The sequence below is a fragment of the Melozone crissalis genome, unplaced genomic scaffold (assembly GCF_028551555.1).
Source record: "Melozone crissalis strain CALT ecotype California unplaced genomic scaffold, PUWL_Pcris_2 ptg000033l_1, whole genome shotgun sequence".
Classification (NCBI taxonomy): domain Eukaryota; kingdom Metazoa; phylum Chordata; class Aves; order Passeriformes; family Passerellidae; genus Melozone; species Melozone crissalis.
Window position 1 is genome coordinate 13,868,574 of NW_026535811.1, and position 15,629 is coordinate 13,884,202.

General features: G+C 46.9%; 1 protein-coding gene across 1 annotated transcript; it reads right to left on the reverse strand.

Annotated features, from left to right (window-relative positions):
* Window positions 1-798: 798 nt before the first annotated feature.
* On the reverse strand, window positions 799-12,779 carry WEE2 (WEE2 oocyte meiosis inhibiting kinase). Its single transcript, XM_054282037.1, has 12 exons — window positions 12,770-12,779; window positions 11,851-12,222; window positions 8,992-9,191; window positions 8,410-8,458; window positions 6,693-6,865; window positions 5,960-6,081; window positions 4,600-4,746; window positions 3,711-3,812; window positions 3,310-3,395; window positions 2,234-2,404; window positions 2,006-2,148; window positions 799-1,068 (listed from the first exon to the last, which is right to left on the reverse strand). The coding sequence occupies exons 2-12, from the start codon at window positions 12,181-12,183 to the stop codon at window positions 912-914; spliced, it is 1,683 nt and encodes a 560-aa protein (XP_054138012.1). The 5' UTR covers window positions 12,184-12,222; window positions 12,770-12,779; the 3' UTR covers window positions 799-911.
* Between the last annotated feature and the right edge of the window lie 2,850 nt (window positions 12,780-15,629).

The window sequence follows — 15,629 nt, forward strand, 5'->3', positions numbered from 1 at the left end:
AAACAAGCGACAAGGACCCCCAGAGTTACATTTAGCGGGGAGAGGGGGAAGGGTGCATGAGACCTCAAATACAAAATACATACAGCCATCAACAAGGGCAACTCCAAAAAGCTGGAAAAGCTCTAATTGCCCTCATCTTTGCTGAAAGGCTGCAGTTCACAGGCAGGCAGCTGCAGCACCTGGGAGGTACTGCAGAGGAATTGGGTAAAGACAGACCCAGCCACCAACACACTGCAGCTGTCTCCCCCAGGCAAACAAGGAATCCTCCCCGATTGACAGAAAACGAGTCGCGTATCAGGGACTAACTGGTCTGTTAGAGCACACCCAGTTACAAAAATTTCAAAGAATGTTTTTCTTCAACTCCCAGTCCTTAACTCAAGGTATTTCCTATGACTCCGTGTCCCCCCTCAGTGAAACACCACTCCAGCTGCATCCTGAGCCCCCAGGACAGCTGTGTGTAACCAGCCTGGCTCCTGATGTGTAGCTAAAACTGGCTGCTGTAGTCTCTGCCTGCTTGCTCCTAGAAGGGGCCAGCTGTAGCTGCTGTCTCCCTGGACAGCCATCATCACCTCTCTAAAAATACAGTCAGCCCAAGTGTTAAGACCACAAAATCACCAATAACAGGGCCCAACTCAAGAAAGAGGGAAGTGAGTAGAGAATGTGTCATTCTTTTGTCATGGCAGAGTTACTGAGTCTATAGCAAGGCAAATTACACAAGAAATTAAACAAGTAAAAGACTGAGGACAACCTTAAATCCCATTATCCAACACTTGTAAGTCAGTCTCAGCCATCTCATCATAACTAATAGGGGAACAAAAGCAAAAGAAACGGGGAGAGAATATGGGGCATTGGTCTGTGCAGACCCTCTGCTTTCACAGGGCCATTTCGCAGTCTTTGGACACCACAGAAATTCAGAAACCCAGAGTAAAGCTAAAGGAGCGACAGCTCTTCCCTCCCACCAGACGCTTGCTCTTCTGCTTAGAAGAGGTTTCAGACTCTTGTAACTTGGCACTTCCTAAGGCTTGGTCCTTCATGAGGCTCTGGGCAAGTCGAGCTGCTTTAAGTTCCCTGCAGGGGGGAGACGAGGGAAGAGGAAAGGAAGAAAACCATGTCATGTCATGGGCATGAACCCCCAGCAGCTACAGAAGCAAGCTATGAACAATCTTGCACAAGAGGGTTACTGTAATACTCCAGCACTGCTGGAAAGGGGCAGTTTCTCAGCCCAGAGGGTAACATGAAGATTACTGTAGCTGTCTCTAGAGTTTCTGTTTGAAAAGGTAGGAGCTCTGAAGATTTTCCAGAAGAAAACCATGTATCGGGTCAGCAACACACTGGCACCAGTATGGGGAACACCTGGCTCAGGTTTTCTCCCATTGTTTCAGATAGTTATGAGTACTGAAATTTAGATCAATGTCATCTCATAAATATATAATAGCTAAATAATGGCAAATTCTTCTTTTCCATTGCCTTTCTTCCCTTTCTGGTACTTGCTGTTCTTCCAGAGCATTCACTCTTCTGTCTACACAGAAAACCTCCTCCCCAGCTGAGCACTGCACTTAGAGGGGTTGTGGGGCAGTTCTTAGATAGATCCCAGCCCCCCAAAACACTGCTGCCAATGGCAGTGAGAGGGAACAAGGGAAATCTGCCACCACCTGATGTTTCTCTTCCTTCTATGCTTAGCCCACTCTCTCAGTGCATTATCAATTCCTCGTCTGCCCACTGGCTGCAGGTTGTATCAGCATTTTGCACCACCAGTGGCTGCAGGAAGTGCAGAGTTCACTGCTATAACTCAGCCAGCTCCTCCAAGCCAGAGCTGAAGCACAGCTGCTGCCTGAGCACTGCAGGTCCCTGTTTTACATCCCCATCATCCCCCAGCTCCAGGCACAGGAACTGGCTGGGGATTTCTGCATGTGCATTCTCCCAGCACGATCACCCTCCACTCAAAGCTGGTGGCCAGCATGGTTGTGCCCACACCTTCTCACCTTCACGCCCAAGCCAGCCCTACCTCTCCAGCATGGCAGTCTTGCATTTCTCCATATTGAGCTGCTCCTGGAGCTGCACAGCTTTTCCAGAGGAAGGACGGAGAACAGGGTGCTTGGTGAGAGCCGTGGCAGAAGGTCTCTGTGCTGGGTCAGGGTGGATCATGAGCTGGAAGACAAAGGAGTTCAGAGTCTAACATTCCTGTCACATGCCAGCTGCAAAAGCCACCATCCTGTCAAGAATATTGCCTCACCTTGAGGAGCTCCAGAAAACGCTGGGGAATCTTCTGGGGGATGGGTGGGACGTTGCCCTTGCGGATGTGGTGCCACAGGGCCCCGTTGTGGGGCAGTGGCGCTGCCCCAGCTGCCAGAGCCACCGTCAGTGCCAGGGCAAAGATGTCTGCCTTGGGCAGGTAGCAGTATTGCTGCAGAGAGAAGGGAAGGGTGTTAGAAAGGAACACCTTGCTGCACTAAGCAAAGGTGAGTTGGGGAATGAGCCCAAAAAGAAACAGCCAAGCAAGTGTGTGTATGTAGCACTGCCTTCAGCGAGCTGTTTGCTGCTCTTCAGGATGAAAACACCGGCAGCAGGCAGTGCCAGTAGCCACCAGCACGTTGGCTCTCAGCCAGCCATAAGGACCTTGCAGGCCACGTGGGGATCACTGCAGTGGCTCCAGAGGATGGCCTAACATGTGTACCTCCAACCTCCACCAGAAAGCTACCCATGCCCAACTCAGACTGAAGGCTGCATCTGATACATTGGCCCAACAGTTCCTAAATCCACTTGCAGCACAGACACTGCCCCTTAAATACCTGAACTGAAAACACATCCAAGCTGGTTGTTCAATCCTGATTCCCTTTTCATTTGTTGGCCAAGTGTCAAAACCACAGTCAGTTTAGGAGGTGTGTTGTGCCTCCCACCACTATTTGTTCAATGTTTGTTTTACAAGGCATCTGCCTGGGTAAATATATTCCTCAATAATCACATCCAGTAGTTTCATCTCAGCTGGATATGCAAATCAAGGGTCTTTAAACTGATAAAGGTTTTGTCTCACTGATCCCTCAAGGGGAATAGTTGCAATAATCCAATGATAGCTACTTATGAAGTATTTACATATTAAGTAAGTATTTACATGATAAGACTCACACCACTATTGTTCATGATAAAGTGCTAATTTCACAGATTTCACAGCCAGACCAGACAGAAGAAAGAGGGCATAAGGTGAGGAACAAGTCAGAGGAGATAAGGTAAGGAACAAGCTAGACTAATGATTGCTCTGCAGTTGATCTCTCCCCACTTGTTCTCCCTACTGACCAGCTCTAGCAGTTTTACCTCTTGCAAAATTTCATTGGCCAAAAACCGTCTGTCTCCTTCCTCCACCTGAGGGTTTGTTATTGATGTCACATGCCCAAGGTCACCTGAGACAGAGAACAAGCAGCTGAAATGTAATGAAGCAAATTGAAGTAATTCTCCAATAAAAGCCTGCACCAACAGAGAAATACTGAGTAATAGAGCAAGCCTGCTCCTAACTCAGGAACCTGCACTTGGAAACAAGCACATGAATTTCCTGTGACTTGTCTTCTTAGAGGAATTAATCCTGGTGAGTAACTGGGGCATTCATGACCATGCTATCAGTTCTGTGTGCAAGTCCCTTCAGCCACAGGACACAGCAGTCTCAGGCAGTAATGGGCAGCCCTAACCTTAGGCCAGCTGTAAAGTAGGCTAAAACCTACCAATCTTATACACCACACCAGGAGAGAACTCATCTTCACTGTCACTCTCCTCCTGCCCAGCAGGGCCTGAAACTGCCAGCTTGTGACAGATGAAGATATTACCTGCAAGACAGAGAAGTTTAGCAATGCAGCAGCCTGACAACGTTGTCAAAATCCCACCTGTCAGAGTAGTTGAGCTTTGCAGCCAGAGAAATCACGCACTTGCTTCCCACCCAGCAGTCAGCTTTCTGCCCAGCTCACATCCAGCCACACAGCTGGCATAAGACAGTTGTTTCTCATGCATAAAATATCCCAGTGAAATCAGCTTTCCTCTCCCTCTGCCCTCCATGGGAGAAGCATCATTTCAGCAGGAAAAAGGAGTTCCCTCTAAAAATATTAACTCTGTGACAAGGGGAAGCATTGCCCTGGAGGTGACCATCCTGCAGAGAGGAAACCTTGTTACTTTTTTTTTTTAAATATTATTTTACTTTTTATTATTTTGTTAAACCTTGTTACCATTTTTGCAGGAACTTAACCCCCCCCAAGGTAGCTAAACACACAAAAGGCAAGTGTGTGCAGGAACACAACAGTAAATAAAGAAGTGCCCATCTTCCCTGGCAGCCCTACTTGCTCCATCAGTATGAAGGTGATTCCCATGAGCTAGGATTACAGAGGTCATGAGACAGGAGTAAAATGCTGCCAACTATCAGAAAAATCTCAGTTTTAGAGCAGCAGTAGTGGCATAAATCAAAATAAAAATAAAAAAAAACAAAACCATACACAAGACAAGGGCAAGGTCCTCTTTTCTTTGGAGCACTACAGTCAGTCCACTCAGAAGGATTTCTTACATCTCCTACCCCTGAGGGATCACTAGGAAACCCTCCACAAAGGAGAAGGGCACTCTACTTACTAGGTTTGATATCCAGGTGCACAAGGCCAGAGTTGTGGATGTATTTTAGTCCCATGGAGACTTGCAGCAATATTTCCTTCAGCTCTGCTTCTGGGAAATACTGCCCAAGCTTTGCATTTTCCAGCAGCGCATCTTGGAGACTCCCACCTGGGGGAAAACAGTCAGTCTGAGACCTGACAGAGGTTTTATGGAACAGCATGTTGGAAACAGCTCAGCTGCCCACAACAAGAGGCTGGCTAGTGACAAACCCCAATCCCAGCAGCTCTGTGTGCTCTAGTGAGCAAACTTGGCCATCACCACTTGGCTTCAGCCTCCCCACTGCCCTGGAATGCCCAGCAAGGATGCCAACTGCAGTTCTGCCCCCAGCCTACAGCTCTACATCCTGCCTGGAGGGCTGACCTGTTAGTGATGCTGGTGCTGCTGCAAGTGAACAACAGAAAAATTAATTGCTTCTGCTGTGCTTGGATGCAGAATGCAGGTGTAGGAGTGGTGGAACAAGGAAATTAAGTTCCCACTAGCAAATTTTTGACTGAAAAGCATTAACATTTGATAGAGTTTTGTGGGTGTCCATTGAGACATTATGGATATTTCAGAGCTAGAAGATATCATAGCTTGTGTCTCCATCAGCCTCAGATGTTCAGCCACCAGAACACAAGCAATGCACTGATGCTGCAGCAATGAGCACATTTTGTGTTTGCCTCCACCAGATTTTAGAGCAATACTCCAAACAGCTGTCACCACTCTTCATTGTGCCCCAAGACTACAGCTGCAGTCAAAAGATGAGCATTACATATTTGCTTTCAGCAACTCTGGTAGCTAAAGGCACCTTTCCCCATTTCTCTCAAGCAGTGGTATTGCCAAGGGCAAACTTCAGTAGGAGTTTACCATCCTGCAGCACCCCATTTGTACTTCGCCTCATCATTTACTCCATCCCTCTGCAGCTATAAGCCCCTTTTTTCTAGTCAGGATTCAAGGTGCCTTCATCCAGTCACCACCCACCTCCGTTAAGAGGAAGTTTTGCCAAGATACATGGCCCTTAGGTGAGCAGCTCTTGGGTCACTCATATCAGGTGTTACCTGGACAGTCCCAGCACAACCCTAAGCATCAGTCTGGCTTTTCCAGGCCAGTTAAAACAGAGAAACCGTTCTCAAACCCCAGAAACACAACATTTCACTGCTTCTTAAACATTAGCACCACTCAGAGCTTCACCTAAATATTACATGCCCTTACTGGATTCTCCACAGAAATGCAGCCCCAGGGCAGTTTGCTTTGTTGGGAGCCACAACACCCACATTAAGGTACAGAAGAAGGGAGCTTTGCCCATGCTGGGCTCTCAGCCTCGAGCTCAGTGCACCCTTACCATTGCAGTGCTCATTCTGGATTATCATGTGGTCGTCCTCCGCCCAGGCCGAGTAGTAGCGCACGACGTGGGGGTGGTGCCCCAGCACGGCGTGGGCATACACCTCCCGCAGGGCCAGCTGCCTGGGGGACACACACGGACACAGCTGAGCTGACAGACTGCCAGAGGATTCCTGGCTCCAGGAGAGGAGCCCTGTCAAAGTCCTGAACCCCTCTGCTCCCCCTTTCTCTCAGGTTTTGACAGACAGACTGGCAAAACCTGCCCTTGGCTCAAATGCCCTGAGCAGCTGTTAAAGAAAATAATTGCTGAGGCAAGTCTTTTGTTAAAGAGGCAAAGGCAGAGCAGCTTCAAAGACTTTGCTTTAGCTACAGGACACCACAAGCTGGTCAATACAGATAAGAGCAGTGCTGGCCATACACAAGGCAGGGACAGCAGTATGTCTGTCAAATAAACTTGACAGTTACTGTAAAGAAGCTGTCTGGATGGACCCAAGGTGTTCAGGTATCCTCACTTTGCAGTGCATGCAACTTCTTCCTTCCCCAGACATTTACATCCAATAGTTGTGTAGTGGTATCTTCCCCCACGCTCCCAGCTGTTACTTGTGTGCAGCAGCAGCCAATTCTTGCTCATGCCACCCATCAGATACTTTTAGATCCACACTCCCTCCTTCCCATCACACCTCTCAAGAACATGCCCATCATTTCAACTGGCAGATTCCAGCAAGCACACTCACTCATCTGAGGATCCTGCCAGAGGCCTTTTGGAGCGTTTGATGGCATAAACACATCCATCAAGGCGTTTGATGCACTTGTAGACGGAGCCAAATTCCCCCACACCGATTTTTTCTAGTTCCAGGAACTCCTTCTTGTAGCGGGAAACCATATTGCTCGCCTTCAGAGTGTACCTCTGCAAAATGGCAAAAACAGCAGAGACAAACAGGAGCTGAAAGCCTCAATAGCTGTCATTGTTTTAGAGGTGTGTAACACTCACTGTCACTGAGCACCCACATTGCTCCCTCTCCCATTCTGGGTGCTCATCCAGGCATAGGTGCAGGTGTGTGGCCAGTTCTTGAAACAGGAATTTCAGTTCTTGAAATTACCTTCCACTTGTTTTTTTGTGACCACTTTAAGGCCACCTTCCCTGGGTTGGCCAAGTTGCAAGGCTGGTTGGCTTTATATAATCAGGACTTGTTATCCTTAGAGGCAGAAATTGTAGTTAAGGAGAAATTTAGTCCAGTTGGGTGTATATGCCTAAGCCTCCTTGGGTTACTGCCATGAAATCCTTTCTCCTGACAACCCAGACCAGTTCTTACAGCTGATGGAGTCACTCAGGGATGAACAGTAGGCAATAACAAGGTGTTGGCCTAAAGACAGGACTAGAGAAGCCCATTTTGAGCTCAGGAGAGGAGCTTGGTGTGCTGGCTCTGTGTGAGCCCAGCTATGCAAGAGCAGCTCTGCCCTGGCAGCTGAGGTTGCCTGCAGCCAAGGCCATTCTGTACCAGCTCAGGCTCTGCAGGTTTGAAGCACCAGCTGTTGGCTAATGGCAGATTAGCTGCTCTCAGTGTATTTGTTTGTATTCCCACTGATATCTCACCCAGAGACACTTTTCCACAAAGAGCTGAAAGCTGGCAGAACTGCTGGAACATAATTATTGCTACAATAATGGCCACTAGGGATCTAGGAGCTGCTGGTACTGCTGGGAGAGTGATGCCTACTGGCAGGGAAAGTAAGTAAAGAAAAGCACTGGAGCATGAAGTGAACAACAAGAGTGGTCTAAGTGATTTTTCTCCATCCCTTACAGGGACAGCAGCTCATGTTGCTCAGTGGCTCCCACAGAAACTGCTGTGATTGCTGTAGTTTATGGCACAGAAGAGGAGGTAAGAGTTGGTCCTCACAGCCAGTAAAATGTGGCTCACATGAAGCAGCAGCCCTTCCCAACAGATTGCATTTCATAAGGCAGCTGTATTTTGCACTAGGTTAAAAGCTTGGCAGTACAAATACCTCCTAGTACGCAATTTTATACCTATATTACATAATGTCATTAGCAACCAAGCAGAATGATATTCCAGTAATTCACAGGTTACTTGAGGCTTTCTTCTAGGTAAAACAATAACTGTGGCAGCCTGGATGTTGCCTGGTAGCAGATTTGCTCTGCAGATGCAGTTTTTCCAGGGAGGCCATCTGCCTGCAGTCCCAGTCTCCTCGGCTAGAGGGTACCGTTGTCCTTCCATAAACCTGGCTGTTGCAGTTACAAACAATTCCACCTTTTCCGAGTTCGTCATATCAAACAAATGTTAGCAAAACATTCAGCTGAGACCTTTTCTGTTATAGGTATTTATCCTCTGGCACGGTGCCGAGGTTTGTACTCCAATACAGAATAAATTCCATCAAACAACAAGCTTTTGCAAACATCTTATCCACTCAGTGGGAGGAAAATGTACAGACACTCACCTTTGTAGGTAGCTCCTTTTTAATCTGGCTTCCTGGATGAGGATCATTCCTACAACAGAAGATTAGGAAAGTCTGGTCTATCATTTCAGTGCAGCAATCCAACTGGGTTTGAAATTAAAATATTTTTCAAATGAGCCTCCAAACCTTGCTTCATAGCCTAATCATGAATTTTATAGAGTTGATAGACAAGTTTTTAGTTGAGCTCTTAAAGACTGCAGTCCCAGGTTGGGAATTCTTTGTTCCCATTTAGGAGGCCTTCACAAAGCAATTTCAGCACTGCCCACAGGACAGAATGGCACAGTCCAGAGGCATCATTCTCCTCCTTATTCCTGCTGAAGCTGCAGCCACGGCACTACAGAGAGCTCTTGATCCCCCGCTTACCTTTGTGAACAGAGGCAATGACTGATTTTTACTTATACTTCTGTTACCTTTATACATCTGCTAACATTTACTCTACACCAATGAACACCACAGAAGCAGGTGATTCATTGTTAGCAAACAATTCCAGATACCGAACATCTCCATTGCTTATCCCTCCCAGCAGCCTGATTTCAGCCTGCTGCCCAAGAGGAGCTCACTCACAGCTCTCCTGCAGCCTTCCTCTTGCCGTTGGGATGGAAGAGCGTTTGTCGGTAGGACTCAGGTGTGAAGGGGTTAATGTTGACAAGGGAAGCGTGGGAGGAGTCCTCAGGGTCAGCGCGGGGAGTGAGCCTCAGGTGCCGGAGGCCTTTGGCCGGGACCTTGGTTGCAGATGAAGGAAAAGCTGTCTTCGATAACAGGCTCTGCGTTGAGAGAGGGGAAAATAAGTGGCAAATAAACCAGGACATTTTTTTGTTGCTATTTCAAAATAAAATTCTTGTTCTCCTCTAACTCAAGGAGAACTCGGCTCCCTTCCTTGGCAGAGCTGAACCATTAAAGCCCTGTGTCCCTAGTTTAGTCCCCAGAGTTTTCATTTTCCACAAAGCACTCCATTCTTGGTTAAGCCCTTTCATAGTCTATTCCCTGCTCGCTTGGGCAATGCCTGCAGAGCCATTTTGGCAATCACAGTCCTCAAGAGGAGCCAGCTGCTCCCCTTTCCCTCCTACAGAGAGGTAGAAATTGCATCATATGTTCCATTAACATGGAAGACCTAGTTCTGCCAGGCATGGACCATTGCATCAGTTCAAGTTTGTCAGGAGATGACCTAGAACACCAGCCAGATTTCCCAGCACTAAGCAGCATTAGGGTAGGGGAAGTTGCTAGAAATATTTTTTATATGGCTACTAGCAAAGCAAAATGAACCCATTTCTCCTCATGAGTAAAAACCAGAGTTTCAGAAATATAAATTCAGAAAGAAGCTCTGGATCTTCTATAGTTCCCCTTGGCACAGAGCACAGGCCATTGTGTTTTACTCACTGGTCCATACAAAGTATATTCAGCAGTCTTGAGCTGAAGACAAAAATCTACTCACTCTGATTTGACTCCTTCAGTAACCATCAGCTTTTAAAAAATACATTTGGTTTTAACTTGTTTCAGCTTCAAGAGAGTGGTTTACAGTTTAAAGGATCATTTAACATTGTGCTTTCTTCTAGTTAAAAGCCCTTTAAGAACACAGAAGTCTCCCTGTTGAAGATCAAGGCACTCATATTTTCAATCCCACAGTGATCTCACTATAACAATCCTGGAGCCACATCTCCACTCACATCTGGTGGCTCTGCCTGCAGTTTTAGACAGGGCTCTGCTCTCCCATCCTTTCTATCACTTTCAAATGTTCTAAGGCCAACGCTCCCAGATTGGTCTACAAGCAGATTTAGGCCCTTTGGAGCTCATCTTTTGCAGCATGCTTGGAAAACAAGACCTTTATCCCAGGAGAGAAAGGAAAATAAATGGTTGATTTCATGTGATTGCTTATGGGCTACAAGATCACAAACTACGAGCAGCATGTTTTGAATCATCCAGCCAACATGTACACATTGCACACCCTGAAAGCAGCCTTCCCTACCTGCAGCCCATCTGCTCTGGAAAAGATTTTTATACACCTCTACTGTGGTTTAACCCCAGCCAGAAACTAAGCCCTCTGCTTTTGAACCCTTTGCTCACAGCTACAATGCCTCCCTCAGTGGGATGGGGAGATGAAAAAGGAAAAACAGGTAAAGCCTATGGGATGAGGAAAGAACAATTTAATGATTAAAATAAAATATAATCATTATTATTGCTGTGAAAAGAGAAATAAAACCCAAGACAGCCAGGTGATTCACAATTGCTCACCACCTGCTGACTGATGTCCAGCCCATCCCTGGGCCCTAATCAGCCCCTCCCGGCTAATTTCCTTCTGTTTATACGTTGAGCACAACATCCTATGGCATGAACTTTCCTCTGATTTGTTCCTGGCAGCTGTCCTGGCTTTGGAGCCACACAGCTGCAGGTGCTTCTGCTCACTGGCAGAACATGGGGAACTGAAAAGTCCTTGACTTTGGGCAAACACCACTCAGCAACAACCATGTTTCAGCAACACCGTCCTTAAGCCCAAAATCACAATGGAGTACCAGTTACTAGGACAAAATTAACTCCGTGAAAAGCAAGGACAACTTCTCACCTATGTTAAGGTGAGATTTAGGGAGATTTCTTATAAAGACTCACTGCAGGAAATTTTTGGAGTGATGCCCTTTAGACTGCTTTCCCCTAGAGAGTGCAGGCCATTCCTCAGTAAATATTGCCACACAGTCAATCATATAAGGCCAGAGGTTCATCCTTCTCTCCACACAATCAGGTTTTTGGAGGAGGACAGAAGTCAAAGCCTAGCTCAGAAGCATTAAAGCCCAGATCTTGTGTGTGCCACTTAAGCAAAGGAGCAAACAATCTGTCAGTAGAGCAGGAACACAGAGAAGAGCAACAGCCACGCTCCACTGCAGGCCTGGACTGCTTGGAGCCATGCACACACCAGAAATCATCTGTGAACAGAGAAGCTGGTGCCAAGTCTCCACCTGTGCTTACTCAAGACAAAAAGCAGTTGTATTCTACTCTCTCCAAAAAGTTAGGCATAAAATAGGGGCTGGGATCATTCTCTCAAGAAACTGGCTCAGTAGCTAAGTTGTATTTTAGGACAGTGACACAGGTGAAGAGGGGCAGCTCACATTGGTTTGCTACCTTTTCCATAGGAGATTTGCTGCCCTGAGAACAAAGCCCTGCTTTCTTCAGATCCACTGAGCAACTCTTTCACACAAAAAGAACACTGTGGCACCAGACAACAAGCTGGCTGGAGCTGACCACTCCTGCCAGGTGAAGTACACATCCCAGCCATAACACCATTTCCAATTTCCAACACAAAACCCATTAGCATCCAGAAATGTGCTGAAGAGAGCAGCAGGTGCAGCTGCCCACCTCCAAGCTGCCCCCAAACCACAAGCTTCTTGAAGGGAGATGCATTTCTCTCCTGCAGAGGCCCCCCAGACCTGCCATTACCTTAGGAGTGTGTGGGGTGTCACAGAGCTGCAGCTTTTTCCAGGTGATGTGCAGTGGTGTCTCAGGTTTACTCCAGCTCTTGCTCACAGATGGGGAAGACTTCAGGGTGGGACTCATCCAGGCTTTTGTTCTGCTCAGGAAAATCTCACTAAGCTTTCTCTGAGGGGTTTTTGGCAGAGGACTGCTCTCTTGCCATTTCTGGAACTCTGAGCTTCTGGGGGGGCTCAGGCTCAGGGAGTCCTCCTCGTTTACACTTCTTTCTTCACTCTCCTCACCACAGCTGGAAAAGTCCAGCCGCTGGATGAACTCATTGTTGTTGTCCCAGTCATCCATGTTAGCACATGAAACAGAGCAGGTAGAGCTGATACTGGCCTGTTTTGTTAGAGACACAAAGACAGCATTATTTACAGAGAAACTATCTTCTTGCCTTCTTCATCAAGGCATGAGTTCTGCTGACCACACTCTGCAATCCCACACACAGAGAAACCTTGGTCATTCATCAGTGTAACCACACAGCATTGGTTAATGAAGAGCACCCCAGAATTACCAGGTCCACTACTGCTCCAGTAAAAACAGATTTTTGCTTTTTGCCTTATTAGCATAAAGCAGGTACAAATCAGAAGCCACTGCCTTTGCCAGTAAGTTTCCAAGAGAGCTCCACCATCCCTTATTTCCATCACACAGGGAAACACATACTAAAGAATAACACACATAGCCTCCCCTCACTCTCTTCTATATTAAATTTCTCAACTAGAAGGGAGGAAAAAAAAATTCCATGCTACATACAGCTGTAAAAGCAGAGGGTGCCCCAGGGAGTCACCAGATACCCCACAGACAGACTCCCCCCTGCCCTGGGCCATTTATAGCCACCCCACCCCTGAGCCAATGCTAATGGGAAACAGCTGGAGCTTGGCAGCACCTGTCCACAGTTTCCTGGTGGATGAGGAATTCTCTCTGGATGTGGATTTGCAGTGCCAACAAGCAGCTCTGCAGGGAGCCTGACTCCCTCTCAGTCTGAGTCATCTCCCTGCTCCTTCATGCTCATCCCTTCTCCAGCTTCCTGGGGCCTGGAAGGGGGGTGATGTTTGCTGACAGCCTGTCTGCTCCATAATCCCATCAGAGATCCAGCCTTTGTGGGCTTTACCTTTTACCTGTGCAGCCCTGTGATGATGGGGCCCTGTGTTTCCTCCTTTAAGTCTGAATTTCATTTCCTGCCTTTAGTTATGTGTTAGTTTTGGCAAGCATTGCAGCCTGCTTGGAGAGGTCATTAGCCTAATTTATCATGTACAGATTTATGAATGTATCATTTATAAGACTTCAAGAGAGTGTCAGAAGCCATACACAGGTCTGGGTACAGCTTCCCACTTGGGGTTTCAAAGGAGAGGAGGGAGGAGCAGTGCTGGGATGGCAACCCCAGAGGTGGGGTTGCTCTGTTCAGGTCAATTCTCCCCTCACTGCAGCTCTTTGTAAAAAAAACCAGGAATCTTCTGAGCCTTTGGCAACCTGTGATTCACAGTGGGACTAGAGCAAGTTTTAACTAACTGGGGACAAGGTTACAGCAGTTCTTTTTCCTTAGCCTTGAGGAGAGCTGCCAGAAGGACGTGCAGAGATTGGAAGTGGCTGCAGCCCGTAGGAGATGGGTGCCTGGCAGAAGCAGCACCTGCTTTCCTGTACACAACAAAGGAAATTCCCACCAGAGCACACAGGGCCACACTGGGCTCAGCTCTCTGTGCTCTCCTAACCCATTCCTTCAATGGAAAGTATGGCCTTATGGGTCTCTGAAATTGCTTGTTAAGACTGTGATCAACAATTCATTTGATACAGGAATGATTTGTATCCAATTCACCAAAACAGCCTCAGGAGGACATGGCATGAGCCCAGTGCTGGTTGCATCTGGCCCAGAGTTGCAGTATTTCTTGCATCTGGCCCAGAGTTGCAGTATTTCTTGCAGGCACAGGCTGTTGCTGCCATGCAGCCTCTCTCAGCCTGAAATGCAGCTGCTGCATCTCCCTGTGCCTGATCCAAAGGCCTGGCAGTGCCAGCCCTGGCTGCTGTGACCAGCTGTGTCTGCAGCATCTGGCCAGCTGAGATCCACGGCCACTTTAGCCCTGCTGGGATCTGACTGCATTCATCAGATGTTCAGTACCTGAAGCAGTAAGTTGAAATACATTCATTCTGAAGAAATAATGCCTTTAGTCCCCATGACTACATGTTTGTAATACCCAGAAAGGAAATTCCTTCAGACCAGTTTTCAATCCCGCCTTAAACAATTTTAAAACTTTTTCCCCCTCTCAGGATTTAAAGGAACTATCCATTGTTCTAAGGAGGAATGTGATATGTAAAGGAGAAAACTTGGACCTGCTGTGTAAAGAGAGTCCAGCTTGTTCATCTTGCATTTTAAAAATAAAAGCTACCACTCTTTCATTTATATTTTACCTGACTGTTCAAAGACCTGATGACAACTTCCTGAGCCCTCAGCTGGAGGGAAAAGGTGTTCATTTTCTTTTGAAGTACAGTTTTTATTTCTAACAGGTGCCTAAATAATTTCAATTTTGGTGAAATAATAAAAGAGTAGAAAATGTGGCCTTTGTTTTATGCATGCATCCAGCAAAGAGTGTGCCCTCAGCAGGCCCAGATTGCTGGCCAAAGCCATATCAATTGCTCTGGTACATCCAGGTCCCTTGTCCCATGGGTTTTTCAGCAAAGCTGGGAGCTCAGAGCATGATGATGTTTCTCACATCTCAGAGGCAGCATTGGCAGCCCCTGCTCCCTGTCACTGCTTGCTCTTCCCACTGCATCCCCTCCCTCATGCTGGGGCAATGCTGGTGTGACTGCACTGCTGAGGGGACCAGGAACAGCTCTGCACCACAAATAGCTTGTGTGGGTCCTGAAGAAATTCTTATTTGGGATTTATTTCCTGCCTGGATTGCTGGGGGACAGACACTTGACATTTGTAGCAGCACTACTGTGGAGATGAAGATAGAAACGAGCTGTCACTTCAGCATCACCAATATGCAAAAATATATTCATCCAAATGAAGATTGGCACTGTCTATACAGTTAAAGCAAAGCATGTGGCCAAGTATTTGCAGAATCTGGCTTTTCTTTACACAGTAACAAAATATTGTGCAGGGTTTGTTTCTTTTTTTCTTTACCAATCACCTTCTATGAAAAACTCCATCTGCTAAAAACCACCTACTCTGGTCTACAGCTCTGCAAAGTAAACTTGTGCATGGGCTTTGCGAAACAAAATGCCCACTCAGTGTTGGAGCTGTCTGAAATGAAGCTCACAGCAAATGGATGCTAATGTTACCAAAAAAAAGAGAAAAACCCAAACCCCACTGCTGAGGAAACTGGATGATGGGTTTCTTAATGGGGTATTGAGCACTCAGAACTGCTCAACAGGAAAAAAGTTCGACAATTAAGGCTTTTATGGCAGTATCTTCCTTTTAATTGTGGCCTGCTTAATTGGGCAATTCAATTAATCAGAAAGACCTAGGGAACCAAGTTAATCCTAGTGACACTTAATGACATTGGCGGTGGCATAAGGAGGACGGTAATTACAAGAAGTTGGCTGACTGGAGATGCCTTGGTCATGCTTCTGCCCCCATCTTTCAATCTGCTTCTTCCACCCAGAACTGTTTCACATCCTTCTGTAGCACATATGTTCATATATGTGTAAATATATATATGTGTGTGTGTGTGTGTGTGTGTGTGTGTGTGTGTGTACACATACACCAGTGTACTAATACTGGACCAGTATCCCTGACTCCTTCAGAT